The 12,680-nt window shown below is 50.0% G+C and overlaps 1 protein-coding gene across 1 annotated transcript in view; it reads right to left on the minus strand.

The window, feature by feature from the left end:
• Positions 1-582: 582 nt before the first annotated feature.
• Positions 583-12,680, minus strand: part of LOC122367949 (cadherin-87A-like) — a 61,451-nt gene continuing 49,353 nt past the window's right edge. The window contains exons 38-41 of the mRNA XM_043341503.1: positions 2,112-2,244; positions 1,539-1,694; positions 1,108-1,209; positions 583-740 (exon numbers count right to left, since the gene is read on the minus strand). Coding sequence (XP_043197438.1) covers positions 600-740; positions 1,108-1,209; positions 1,539-1,694; positions 2,112-2,244 — 532 coding nt within the window. The 3' untranslated portion in view covers positions 583-599. The remainder of the gene's footprint in view (positions 741-1,107; positions 1,210-1,538; positions 1,695-2,111; positions 2,245-12,680) is intronic.

Below are 12,680 nucleotides of genomic sequence, written 5' to 3' on the forward strand. Positions count from 1 at the left end.
TATGCGCTGTTACCGGTATCTCCGTTGGGACTATGTTCCGTTACCTGTATCTCCGTTGGGACTATGCGCTGTTACCTGTATCTCCGTTGGGACTATACGCTGTTACCTGTATCTCCGTTGGGACTATGTTTACAGTATCTGTTCGGGACTATATTCCGTTACCTGTATCTCCGTTGGGACTATGCGCTGTTACCTGTATCTCCGTTGGGACTATGCGCTGTTACCGGTATCTCCGTTGGGACTATGTTCCGTTACCTGTATCTCCGTTGGGACTATGCGCTGTTACCTGTATCTCCGTTGGGACTATGCGCTGTTACCTGTATCTCCGTTGGGACTATACGCTGTTACCTGTATCTCCGTTGGGACTATGTTTACGTTCGGGACTATATTCCGTTTACCTGTATCTCCGTCGGACTATGTTCCATTACCTATATCTCCTTTGGGACTATGCGCTGTTACCTGTATCTCCGTTGGGACTATACGCTGTTACCTGTATCTACGTTGGGACTATGCGCTGTTACCTGTATCTCCGTTGGGACTATATCCGCTAACTGTATCTCCGTTGGGACAATATTCCCTTACCTGTATCTCCGTTGGGACTATGTTCGGCCGGCTCGCCGGGCCGCTGGATGGTGGCGTAGGTATTCTGACCCTCCTCCTGAGGAGAGGGTGTCCTCCACTCCTCCGGCCGCCTCAGGATCACCGGACACTTGCATGCTCAGCTCCTGCTCCTCGTACATCTGAAGGAGACGGAGACACGGGCCAAAGGAAGAGGTTAGAAGACATGTGTCGGCACAGATTTGTGACATGAAGGCCACAAATTGCTCAGATGACTTACGCTAGTTGTGCCTCACCTGTGACTGATAATATTTAATACTACCGCAATCAAACATTAACCATTTATAATTATTCACCTGAGTAATTATCACACGTGAATATTGTAAAATTGCATAACACTCATTCGTGTGAATCACGGTCGCTGAATATATTTCTGTAAGCATAATTATTCATCCACCAGACAGTCTTGATCCTACTCTCTTCGAGGCCTAGCTATCTTCATACTGTAAATCAAACGGTACAAATAATCACAGTCCTGAGCTCCGTTACTTTGAGTTTGTTTCCGATCCAGAGAGGGTTCTCGGTGCCAGGCGGTGTTTCGGGCTGATCCACAGAGGCCCGCGGAGTGGGCGGCTGCGGCGGCTGCTTCACCTGGCGACAGACGGCAGGCGAGGTCAGGGGCACAGTAGAACAGAGGTAGAGGAGCGCGGATGATGATATCAGACTGAATACGATGAATAACAAGATAAATATTGTCTTGACGGATCTGCATATCTAATACGCATCACCTCTATGGACCCGATAATCATTAAAATAAAACGATAATTTGGTGCTCAGTTGCAATCAAATATCGCATTACGTTGCTCAAATATTAGTCAGCATAACAAGAACAGGCCCAAATCTTCACAAACTTGATCTTGTTCTCACCAACAAACTCGACATTTGACCTCCAAATTTACCAGACGCCACCACCACCTCACCTGCTCCTTGTAGGAGGGCACGGCGACCGGCACGGTTTTTAGACAGCAGCAGACGGCGCAGAATGTCACCAGGCCGATCACCAGCACCAGCAGTAGTGCCACCAGCGTCACCAGCGTCTGATTCGTCTCGTGAGAGGTGGGCGCCGCGTCAGCCGCCTGACGAGAGAGACGTGCGCGCGTCAGAGGGGTTCAACTGGACTTTACTTGTCACTATTCTCGGCTTAGCAGGTTAAGGTAATCGACTGGGCTTTACTTGTCCCTAATTCTGGGTTAAGCAGGCTAAAGCAATCGACCCCAGGGAAACGGACATCAACGGAGATTCAGACAGAACAATAAGATACCAGTAATGTATTGGACATCATCAAACGTAGTTAAGTTACCCTACATCCCACAATTACCGCATATTCCTCTCTGGCTTACGAAGTTCAATGCCAGCTGCCGTCGTAAAAACCCGCTTCAAGTCTCAATCCTTTCATGAGTCCCATCTGTGTGTACCTCTTTATGTGTCTATCTCCCTCCCTCCCTCCCTGCCTTCCCCTCTATTCCTCCTTCCTCTCTCCTCCCACTTCTCACCTGCACTTTCTGTACGTTGAGCGCGCCATGCTCCCTCTGAATGTAGTCGTAGTGGAGGTCGAACGCTCGCAGCACCTCGCCAGTGGGTACAATCTGCTGCCGGCCGTCCGCCACGTGGAGGTACATGTCTGACCTGGAAATACACACATACAGAACACGTCAGGATTCGATCTGCGAATTATGAGAGACACGTCAGAGGGTATTATCTCCCACCTGGGAATACATGAAGGGACTCGTCAGGTGATCTCGTCAGGTCATGTGTGACCTGGGAATACACAAGGCACATCAGGGATATATCATACCTGGCAATAGATAGGGGAGGAATGTCTGCAACATATTCCACCTGTAAAGATATGGCAGTCACGTCCCCATACATTCCGGACATTGGGGATATATGACGGGGGGGGGGGGGGGGGGGCGTCCGGCAAACACATACCTATCACCTAAAACAAAACACAATAACTAATGCATTTTTTCATAAGTATTCACAACTTATGTATACAGGGTGTGGCAGAAAGATTTACCTCTTGATTTAAAAAAAAAATATTTCGGTCCCGAACAAAGATATTCAATTTATTTTTGGTACACGTATTCAGTAGCATGTCACATCTCAGCAACGGGACTATGAACCAATATGGCCACCTTTGGTCTTCACCCCTGTCCCGAAACCTCTCCCTGCGGAGAGGCGCGGGCGCCGCACGGTGTCCTCGTCGAAATTCGACCATGCCGTCTCGAGGGCCAGCTTCAGAGCGGCCATGCTGCTGTGTGGTGTTGCACACATCTCCCTCTCCAGGATGGCCCAGAAGGTGAAGTCCATCGGGCTCAGGCCCGGACTTGACGGTGGCCACATGTCCTTGTCCCAGAACCCAGGCATGTGGGTCTTCCACCATGCACTGTTGAATGAAGTTCGCCGTCTGAGACGACGCAATGTCCTGGACGACGACGTATCCGTCTCGGAACGACTGAGCGATCCAAGGCAGAGCATGTTCCTCTAGCAGATGGACATAAACGTGTAAGTTGACTTTCACACCCGCCTCGATGAAGATCAAGGGTTCTTTTGAGCCCTCGGATGCGACGGCAGCTCGAACCATGAAACCAGCAGGGTTGTGGCGACCAAAACTGGTCCGGATAACAGGATCAAACTGGATGTACCATCTACCGTTTATGATCCTCCTGATCGTTCTGGGCGAAAAATCGAGGTCCTTTGCCAGTTTGCGCATGCTTCGCCAAGGATTTCAAGACACCGTCTTGTGCAGTGTGCACGATGTTATCCAGCTTTTTGGTGCGGACATGCCTTGTTCTGTCTGATATGGACTTCTTCGACACTGTACCTGTCTCTTTAAGGCATTTCATTATATTGTTAACAGTTTTTATGGCTACACCGAGCTGTTTGGGAACGCTTTGGAAGCTGTGGCCAGCCTGCATCGGCGCCGCAATTTGGGCTCTTTTTGTAATCTCCACCATAGCTCATCAACAACAATGACGAAAATAAAAGCGATCCATGACAATTATACACGAGCCAGATGGGAGCCCCATGCACAATTTTACTAAAATATTTCCAAAACTTTTTGATTTATGGCCTGAAAACAAACAGGTAAATTTTTGTGCCCCACCCTGTAAGTAAGGCAGTAAGTACCAATCTATAGGCAAATACAAATGTCATTGCTTAGCGGTGTTTGACCTCCCTGTCGCAAATATAGGGCTCATTTGAACTAAAGAGAAGTGCTCTCACCCATCACCATGCCGCCCAGCCATTGCGGATTTATAAGCGGATTTGTAAGCGGGACAACTTAGACGACCCTTATTTGGCACGTGGCTCGTGCCGTGATCGTCGCCAGTTGCATAACGAGGGCGCGGGAAATAACTTTAGAAGAGATGGGGCGAGCAGAGAGAGAAGACCACTAATAAACCGTTTAACGGCTTTTGATGTAAGCCATTCAAAGCTAGACCATGGCCCCCCTCACGCTCAAATCAAAATACCTTTACCATATGGAAAAAAACTAGCTATCCCGCTGCTCGTACTCATCTTTCTGATAAACCATAACTTCATGTATTTATTGCTAACATTTCAGCAACGTCCATTTGCATAAATGGCTCATGTGATGGATGACATGATCAATAAGTACACTGTACACTGTACATAGATGGCGAGGCCCGACCATGTTCCAACTAAGACAACACCGACACGGACTGAACTAGTCGAAATTCTACATAATCAAAAAAGTAGCCCAGCCACGCCACATGTCCAATATTGTTCAATATTGCCCTCGCCCCCCCCCCCCCACTGACACAGTAGCGCCAGCCTATCAGCAGCAGATATCCAGAGCCTATGATCGCACTGCGCTGCGTCAAAACCCCATTGGTCGAAACCAGACCTCTCAAAACAGTCTAGGGGGTCAAGTGGGGCAGCACGGACGAGAGAACGGCAAAATCAGCACTCCATAACAATAACACTCAGCTGACTATCTGCACTAAGAATAGACCGGCCTAACAATGGGCGGGCCTGAATGGCAGGCAGACGGCCGCCGCCTGGGAACCTCCCTCACACAGTTCCACGGAACACGCTTGGCCTCAGCCTCCACGAGTCCGGCATCACGTTCCTCAGGCGGTTGTGTTCGGTGCGAACCGCAGGATCTTCACAGAGCTGACTGAAGAGGTGCATGTAGCACTGGTGCCTTCGCTGTGCCAGCTCACTATCCACACCTAACTGGGTGTGAAAACGGTCGCTGGTGTTGAAGAACGAGTCCAGGGCGTCTTGTTGATGCTTCTTCTTCGCATCTTCAAATGACTGACGAAAAATCTCCGAATGCGAAACCCCCATTTCCTCCAACGCATCCATGTGCTGACGATAGTTGGGCACACTTGCTTTGAGGACCGACACCAGCAGAGGGGTGTTGAGCAGCAGGTCACAGCGGTCACGTGGTGACCTCAGGTCAGCAGGCTGACCTCGGCTGTGTCTCGGGCTGGTCCTTGAGCCAGGCCCGCACTGCGGCAGGGTCCCAGAGCAGATGTTTCAGGTCGTCTTCAGTGAGTAGTGCCAGCAGTGGCGCGGCGTCCCACTCGAAAATACCGCTCTCGTTCTCTGTCAGTCGCACCTGTTCGACTACCTCTTCCGGTGCGATCATCAGCGCATGGAGGAGGAATTTTCTCATGTGCCACCCGAAGGTGTACCTTCGGAACATACAACACACTTCTGCTGGGAGTGATGACACTGCAGCGAACTTGATTTGTGCATCAAGCCCACCAGCCTTCGCAAAACAGAAGCAAAAAGCTGTGTTCAGAAACACACCGTGAGTGATCATGCGGCGCATGAGAACTATACGAGCTTCTTGCTCTTGAAGTCTAGGCTGGGGCTGCTGCAGCAGCAACTGTGATAAATCCCAGTTGCTCTGGATCAACAGAGTCTTCATATGATCCCGGATGTGTCTGACCGTCTTCAGGGATGCCTTTCTTTCGGCCCTGTTCATCAGCTCCATGATGTTGATGTCCTTCCAGTAGAAGCACTTGAGCTCCTTAGTCTGGTAGGCTTTCTCCAGGTAGTCGAGGACTTGAAGGATGCCTTGAGAGACACTGCTCCAGCGCGGATGGCCTGCCTCTGCCTGACATAGCCAAAAGACAGCTGTCTTTAAGTGATAAGACTTGAGCATCTTACCCGGCAGGTTCGCACACTTTTTGCATGCCTTCATGGTCTTGATCACACTCCTTGGTATCTGGTCGAGGTACAGCACAGTGATCACTTCAGCCCGGGAGAAGGACCAGCGCCATTCGAGGTGTTCCGTCGCGCTGCCCGGGGCACCTACTGGCACAAGGTGCAGGCCGAACTCTCTTATGTCACTCAGAGCGGCCTCTGGCAGCCACCCCGACTCACGACATCTCGTGAAGAATTCATCGGAGGGCCAGTAGATCACGTGCAGGCAGAGTATACGGTCCACGAGCGCTACTCCGCACTTCGAATGTGGGCTTGCCAAATGAGGCTCGTCGTGTATCTGTGGCTTGACGTAAGAGATGGCCGGTCCGTGGATGCTCAACTCTGCTCGCGGCTGCACAGCCAGCTCCAGCTCACTGCAGTACTGTCGGACGTCTTGGGCCGAGAACGGCAGGGGCTCTGTGTGCGTACACTCGGGCCGGGGCTGCTGCAGCACCCTGACGAAGCCCAGGTGGCTGGTGGGAGCGAGCATCAGCCGGGGTATGTCCGAGCCGTCGGCAGTCTCGGCATGACCTCCAGGTACCTTCTCAGTTCCAACGGCCTCGGTGTCGGGTGAAACCCACTGCACGGGGCCGAGAGTGTACATCAAGTCCTCGTCTGAATAGCTTCCATAAGCTAGATCCACATCGTCAATGGTGAGCTGTTCGGCCTGACTTCCAGAGATGGAGCCGCTCTGTATGAAAAGGCGTCCGAACGGCGAGCACCTCTCACAGTTAGCCCTCTCCAGTTGTAGGGCCTGCTGCCAGGGCCGTGTCCAGAGGCGTGCAAAGGTGTGAACTCTCTGCTCATTGCACTGTTGAATGAGAAAATTGAACGGCGCGTAGAACGGGTCTTTTGCGGTGATCCAACAGTCAATCGCTGGCAGCAGGAAGGTGTTGTACTGCCTGACTAGGCGGCTTATCTTGTCTTTGGATATGTGCTTCATCCCTGGAAGTGGGCCGAGATCACGTAACGGTGTTACATGGCCTTCAGCCATGTCGTTTGGGTTCTAGGAGCCCGCACTGGATCATCGGCACCCACAGTCCCTCCGCCGTGAGTGTCGGAGTGAAACGCCGCACTGCTCACTGGTCACCCTCTGCGCCGACTAGCCGACGGCCACCGCTGCCAGCCGCTAACCCGTCACTCAACCATGTGCAGAGGCGGATCCAGCTCAGAGTTTTAAGGGGGGCAAACCATAACAATTTATCGATTCTTTCCATGCATCGTCCATAGGCGTAATGTTAAAATCATGCCGTTTGGGGGGGGGGGGCAAATGCCCATTTTGCCCCCCCCCCTGGATCCGCCACTGACCATGTGCACAGTGCACAGTGCAGACAGAACCACCGCCGCCTTTGTGCAATGCTCCGCCGCGGCACGCCAGCTGGCTCATGTAAACATCACGTACCCGGGGCCATGTTTATGGCCGGCAGCGGGCGATTATTTACTCAAACCACCAGGCCCTGGAGAAATAGTGTGGTACTGGGGCTGCAACGACAAGAAGGGATATTTTCGACACACAGGTGTTGGGTTGGTGCTGTGTCGAGTGGCTTAGTACCGGTTTCGTTCGATTCCTTTTCGACGGCCATGCATTTTTTAAAATGCATGTTAATGTTAATGCTACTTTAACTAAATTGGCATGTTAAAATGCCATTTTAACATGAAAAAAATCAATCGCAACGCGGTGCCCGTGTCGGATTAACTTGCACTCTATGGACTATGGAAGGGATATAAAAAACTGATGGCAAGTTATTGAAAGATATGGTTAAAACCCATCGATGAATTTCGCTAAAAATGATCATCTAATAGTTGGAAAATGCAAACTTTAAAGAACATGATCGCAGGTATGTAATCCAAAAATATTATGTGGATCACACACAAAATTATATGAGCTTTAAAACGGTAAACTTTTTATAGTCAAACAAAAAATGCTATCTTCTCTAGCAATTTGCAGCAAGTTAATCTCAATCAAATGGCTTCTTTTTCCATGTGAGACGGTAATCTTGCCGAAAGGCATTGTTTCACTCGTTACGTCACACTTACCCTGAAAACGACATTGATTAAAAAAAAATGGCAATTTTATCTCATGAAAGTATCATCACTGGTGTACGAAGAGGGTGCTACCTTCTGAATCGCGCAATATTCGACAATTCGTTCAATTGTCTACACGATGCTGTTTTTCCTATGCCGATCGGACACCCGGTTACCGAGATATCACACAGGGGTCTGACACGTGCCGCCCAAATTTAGCCGTCTTCGCCTGATTTTGCATCTTCTTTACTTGCTATGCTTATGACGGAAATATGCAGTCTTTGGGCACGCAGCTGAATATCGACCCGATCGAGCTCAGAACCCTCAAAGGCACGTCGCGCATCCTTGGTCTTAAAGTTGTGCAAATTTCACCGCGCTAAGCACAACAGTCTGGCCTGTAGCCTGGGATAAATGTGACCACTGACCATGTCGTGACCTCGGTAACAGAGAGGCGCATACACCACAAATGTTACGAGCAAGCGCGAGGTCAGTCTTTGCGTCAATTACAAGCGACAAGTACATCAAACGGATTAATGACATTGAGCTGTCTAGCAAGTAGATAACTTTTATTCTTTAGGCGACTGACGTAGAGCGGAAATACGATTATCAAAACCGTGCTTGATAGTGACGTTAGACACAATGGAATGTTTGTCAGAGTTCATCATGCGGTTCGGCGTGAATACGGACTAATGGAGCTTGATTTGCCCTCTGCTGGCCAGGCGAGCATCGTTCACATATTCACTGTTCATTTAAGAAGGCATGTTGTAGGTATTGATGCGAGACCAAGATTAGCGAATGACCAGCGATCGACCGGAAGCCGAAAAAGGGCAAAAAATTATCGTACTACTGAAGGCGGATGCCTGGAGATGAGGGCATATGTTGTGTGGGATGTGATGTACTTGTGAGTGTTATGTATGTTATATTATACATAATACATATATTCTCATATGAAGTGAACCCTTGTCGCCATGGGGGAGACGGTGGGACCTAAAAAATGAAGACAATCAAAGTACCAAACGTAACAACAAACTGAGTCCTGAATGTGATCGAAATTCACCTTTGTAAAGCGATCAGCCCACCAACCTATCGGTATTCGGTTCTATCTTATCGCGCCGAAGCAATGCAAAATGGCGTCAAACACCGATAGCCGTTCCTACAGATAGTTCAGCGATGGATGTGGGGCTGGCAACGGTGCCGTCGGCAGTCGGCGCAGAGGGAGGCCAGTGAGCAGTGCAGCCTTTCATCTAGACATTTCTGGCGCAGGACTGTGGGTGCCAATGAAGCAATTTCGGGGGTCCTAGGAATCCAGACATCATCATGGCGGAGGGTGGTGGGTCGACGTCAGGTGGCTTTGGCCCACTTCGAGCATCGAAGAAGCTATCCAAAGACAAAGTAAGCCGCCTAGTCAGGCAGTACAACACCTTCCTGCTGCCAGCGATTGACTGTTGGATTACTGCAAAAGACCCGTTCTACGCGCCGTTAAATTTTCTCATTCAGCAGGGCAACGAGCAGCTTATGTACACCGAGACAAGCCTCTGGGCCCGGCCCTGGCAGCAGGCACTACAACTGGAGAGGGCCAACTGTGAGAGGTGCTCGCCGTTCGGACGCCTTTTTATACAGAGCGGCTCCATCTCTGGAAGCCAGGCCGAGCAGCTCACCATCGACGATGCGGATCTAGCTTATGGAAGCTATTCAGACGAAGATTTGATGCACACTCTCGGCCCAGTGCAGTGGGTTTCAGCAGACTCTGAGGCCGCTGGAACCAAAAAAGAATCCGGAGGTCAGGCAGAAACTGCCGACGGCTCGGACATACCCCGGCTGATGCTCGCTCCCACCAGCCACCTGGGCTTCGTCAGGGTGCTGCAGCAGCCTCGGCCCGAGTGTACGCACACAGAGCCTCTGATGTTCTCGGCCCAAGACGTCCGGCAGTACTGCAGTGAGTTTGAGCTGGCTATGCAGCCGCGAGCAAAGTTGAGCATTCATGGACCGGCCATCTCTTACGTCAAGCCACAGATATTCGACGAGCCTCATTTGGCAAGCCCACATTCAAAGTACGGAGTAGCGTTCGTGGACCGTTTACTCTGCCTGCACGTGATCTGCTGGCCCTCCAACGAATTCTTCACGAGATGTCGTGAGTCGGGGTGGCTGCCAGAGGCCGCTCTGAGTGACATAAGAGAGTTCGGCCTGCACCTTGTACCAGTAGGTGCCCCGGGCAGCGCGACGGAACACCTCGAATGGCGCTGGTCCTTCTCCCGGGCTGAAGTGATCACTGTACTGTACCTCGACCAGATACCCAGGAGTGTGATCAAGACCATGAAGGCATGCAAAAAGTATGCGAACCTACCGGGTAAGCTCCTCAAGTCTTATCACATAAAGACAGCTGTCTTTTGGCTATGTCAGGCAGAGGCAGGCCATCCGCGCTGGAGCAGTGTCTCTCAAGGCATCCTTCAAGTCCTCGACTACCTGGAGAAAGCCTACCAGACTAAGGAGCTCAAGTGCTTCTACTGGAAGGACATCAACATCATGGAGCTGATGAATAGGGCAGAGAGAAGGGCCTCCCTGAAGACAGTGAAATACATCCGGAATAATATGAAGACTCTGTTGATCCAGAGCGACTTGCCTTTGTCAGTGTTCCTGCTGCAGCAGCCCCAGCCTAGACTTCCAGAGCAAGAAGCTCGTATTGCTGTCATACGCTGCATGGTCATTTACGGGATGTCCCTGAACCAACGACTTTACTTCTGCTTTGTGAAGGCGCATAGGGTTGATGCGTACATGAAGTTCACAGCAGTGTCTTCAAAGCCAATGGAGGTGTGTCGCATGTTTCGCGAGCAGACCTCCGAATGGCATATGAATAAATTCCTCCTCCATGCGCTGATGATCGCACCTGAGGAAGTAGTCGAACAGGTGCGACTGACGGAGAGCGAGAGCGGCATCTTCGAGTGGGACGCCGCCCCACTGCTGGCACTGCTCACTGAAGACGACCTGAAACATCTGCTGAAAGACCCTGCCGCTGTTCGGGCCTGGCTCAAGGACCAGCCCGAGACAGAGCGGCCGGCCGGTCTGCCCGCTGACCTGAGGACACCACGTGACCTCTGTGACCTGCTGCTCAACACCCCTCTGCTGGTGTCGGTTCTCGAAGCAAGTGTGCCTGACTATCGCCAGGAAATGGAGGAGTGGGAGAAAATAATGGTACCGGCCTCTGATCGCTTCCGGTGGTCATTCGAAGATTGCCGGGAATCGATGAAACAAGACGCCCAGGACTCGTTTTACAACACCAGTGACCGCTTTCACACCCAGTTAGGCGTGGATAGTGAGCTGGCACAGCGAAGGCACCAGTGCTACATGCACCTCTTCCGTCAGTTCTGTGAAGATCCTGCGGTTCGAACCGAACACAACCGCCTGAGGAACGTGATGCCGGACTCGTGGAGGCTGAGGCCAAGCGTGTTCCGTGGAACTGTGTGACGATTCCCGAGCTCCAGCAGAAGCGTCACATGGGACGCTACGTGCGCCATCGCTTTCGCCTCCACACATGAGGTCAAGTGTGTTCTGAGAGCTCGGTACTGCTGCAGCGACTGCAGAGAAAAACAAACATGGACGCTATACCGATATCTCAGAAAGGAGCTCCGAAACGCTCTCTTCTCCCGAGTGCTCGGGACGAAGGACGTGAAGCCACGGCACACATTGGTGCCGCATTTCCATCACTTTCAAGTAGAGTTGCAAAATTTCCCTACCGCACTACCGGCATGCCGGTAATTTTTCACTACCGCAGGTTTTCTCGTGGTATCTGGCATGTCTTGCCGGTAGCATGCCGGTATTTTTGATTTTGCACAAAAAATTATCAGCATATGATTCAAACTTTGGACACTAAGAGGCTATTTAATTGTAATAACAGCAATCTTAGCCACTGCAAAATACATTTTGTGGTAGAAGTTCCATTGCTAAGGGTAGGGGTAACACATGAACCTCAGCATTTCACAGGTTTGGCTCTAATTAGAATTGTCAAGAATCTACTGTGGTCTATCAAAGAAAGACAAAGAATACTCATTCATGTTGCAAAAGCACAACCAATTAGTAAGTCTAATGGTAGGTAATAGGCATAACACAATAACTAAAATAAATAAATGTTCATGGCAACATTCCCTAGGCAAAAGGCAGAATCAAAACAAAACAAAACACATTGTTTGGAAACTGGCCTTGAGTCCTGAGATGTGGTCTGAGATACTCTACAAAGAATTTGACACTGAAAATCCAGCTGAAAAGGCAGGTGTTCGGTAGCCCTGAGCCTAACTTTGGTCCCAAAATGAAATGAAAATGAATTAAACTGGCATTTTGTCTTATCTTTACAAGAAACCACAACATGCAGACGAAATGAATACAATGTGGCGCAATGTGGCGCAAAGGCAACCAAGGATTGACTTTTAAGGTCCTCTGTCCCCTAAAGAAAGGATGTAAGCTGATGACGTAATATTTATTCATATGCCGTTTTGGTTGAATCACTCAAGAGAAATCAATTTTCTTGTAGTGAATAACACTCACAGTGTTTATTTTATTGGAATTCAATATCGTGTTGGATGATTTTCATCAATAAAATCATTGACGAGGCAGAAGTTTGCAGTCCTAAAACCTTATTTGCAGTGTTTTAATCAGCTGGTTAAAAACTGTGTTATGGCGCATCTGTTTCGAAATCCTTTATCACCTTGTGTTTGTTCCCGCTTTTGAGATGGGGGAGGACTATTGTATCGTTTTTATACATATTATTTGGTGACTTCGCAGGACAAGTGAGTTATTAACACATATTTTTACATGATTCGTATTAAGAACGCTTGTGGTAAATGTGATTGCTGCTCACTGTGAAC

Source organism: Amphibalanus amphitrite, unplaced genomic scaffold (genome assembly GCF_019059575.1).
Source record: "Amphibalanus amphitrite isolate SeventyFive unplaced genomic scaffold, NRLGWU_Aamphi_draft 000910F_arrow, whole genome shotgun sequence".
In the NCBI taxonomy this organism is placed as follows: Eukaryota; Metazoa; Arthropoda; class Thecostraca; order Balanomorpha; family Balanidae; genus Amphibalanus; species Amphibalanus amphitrite.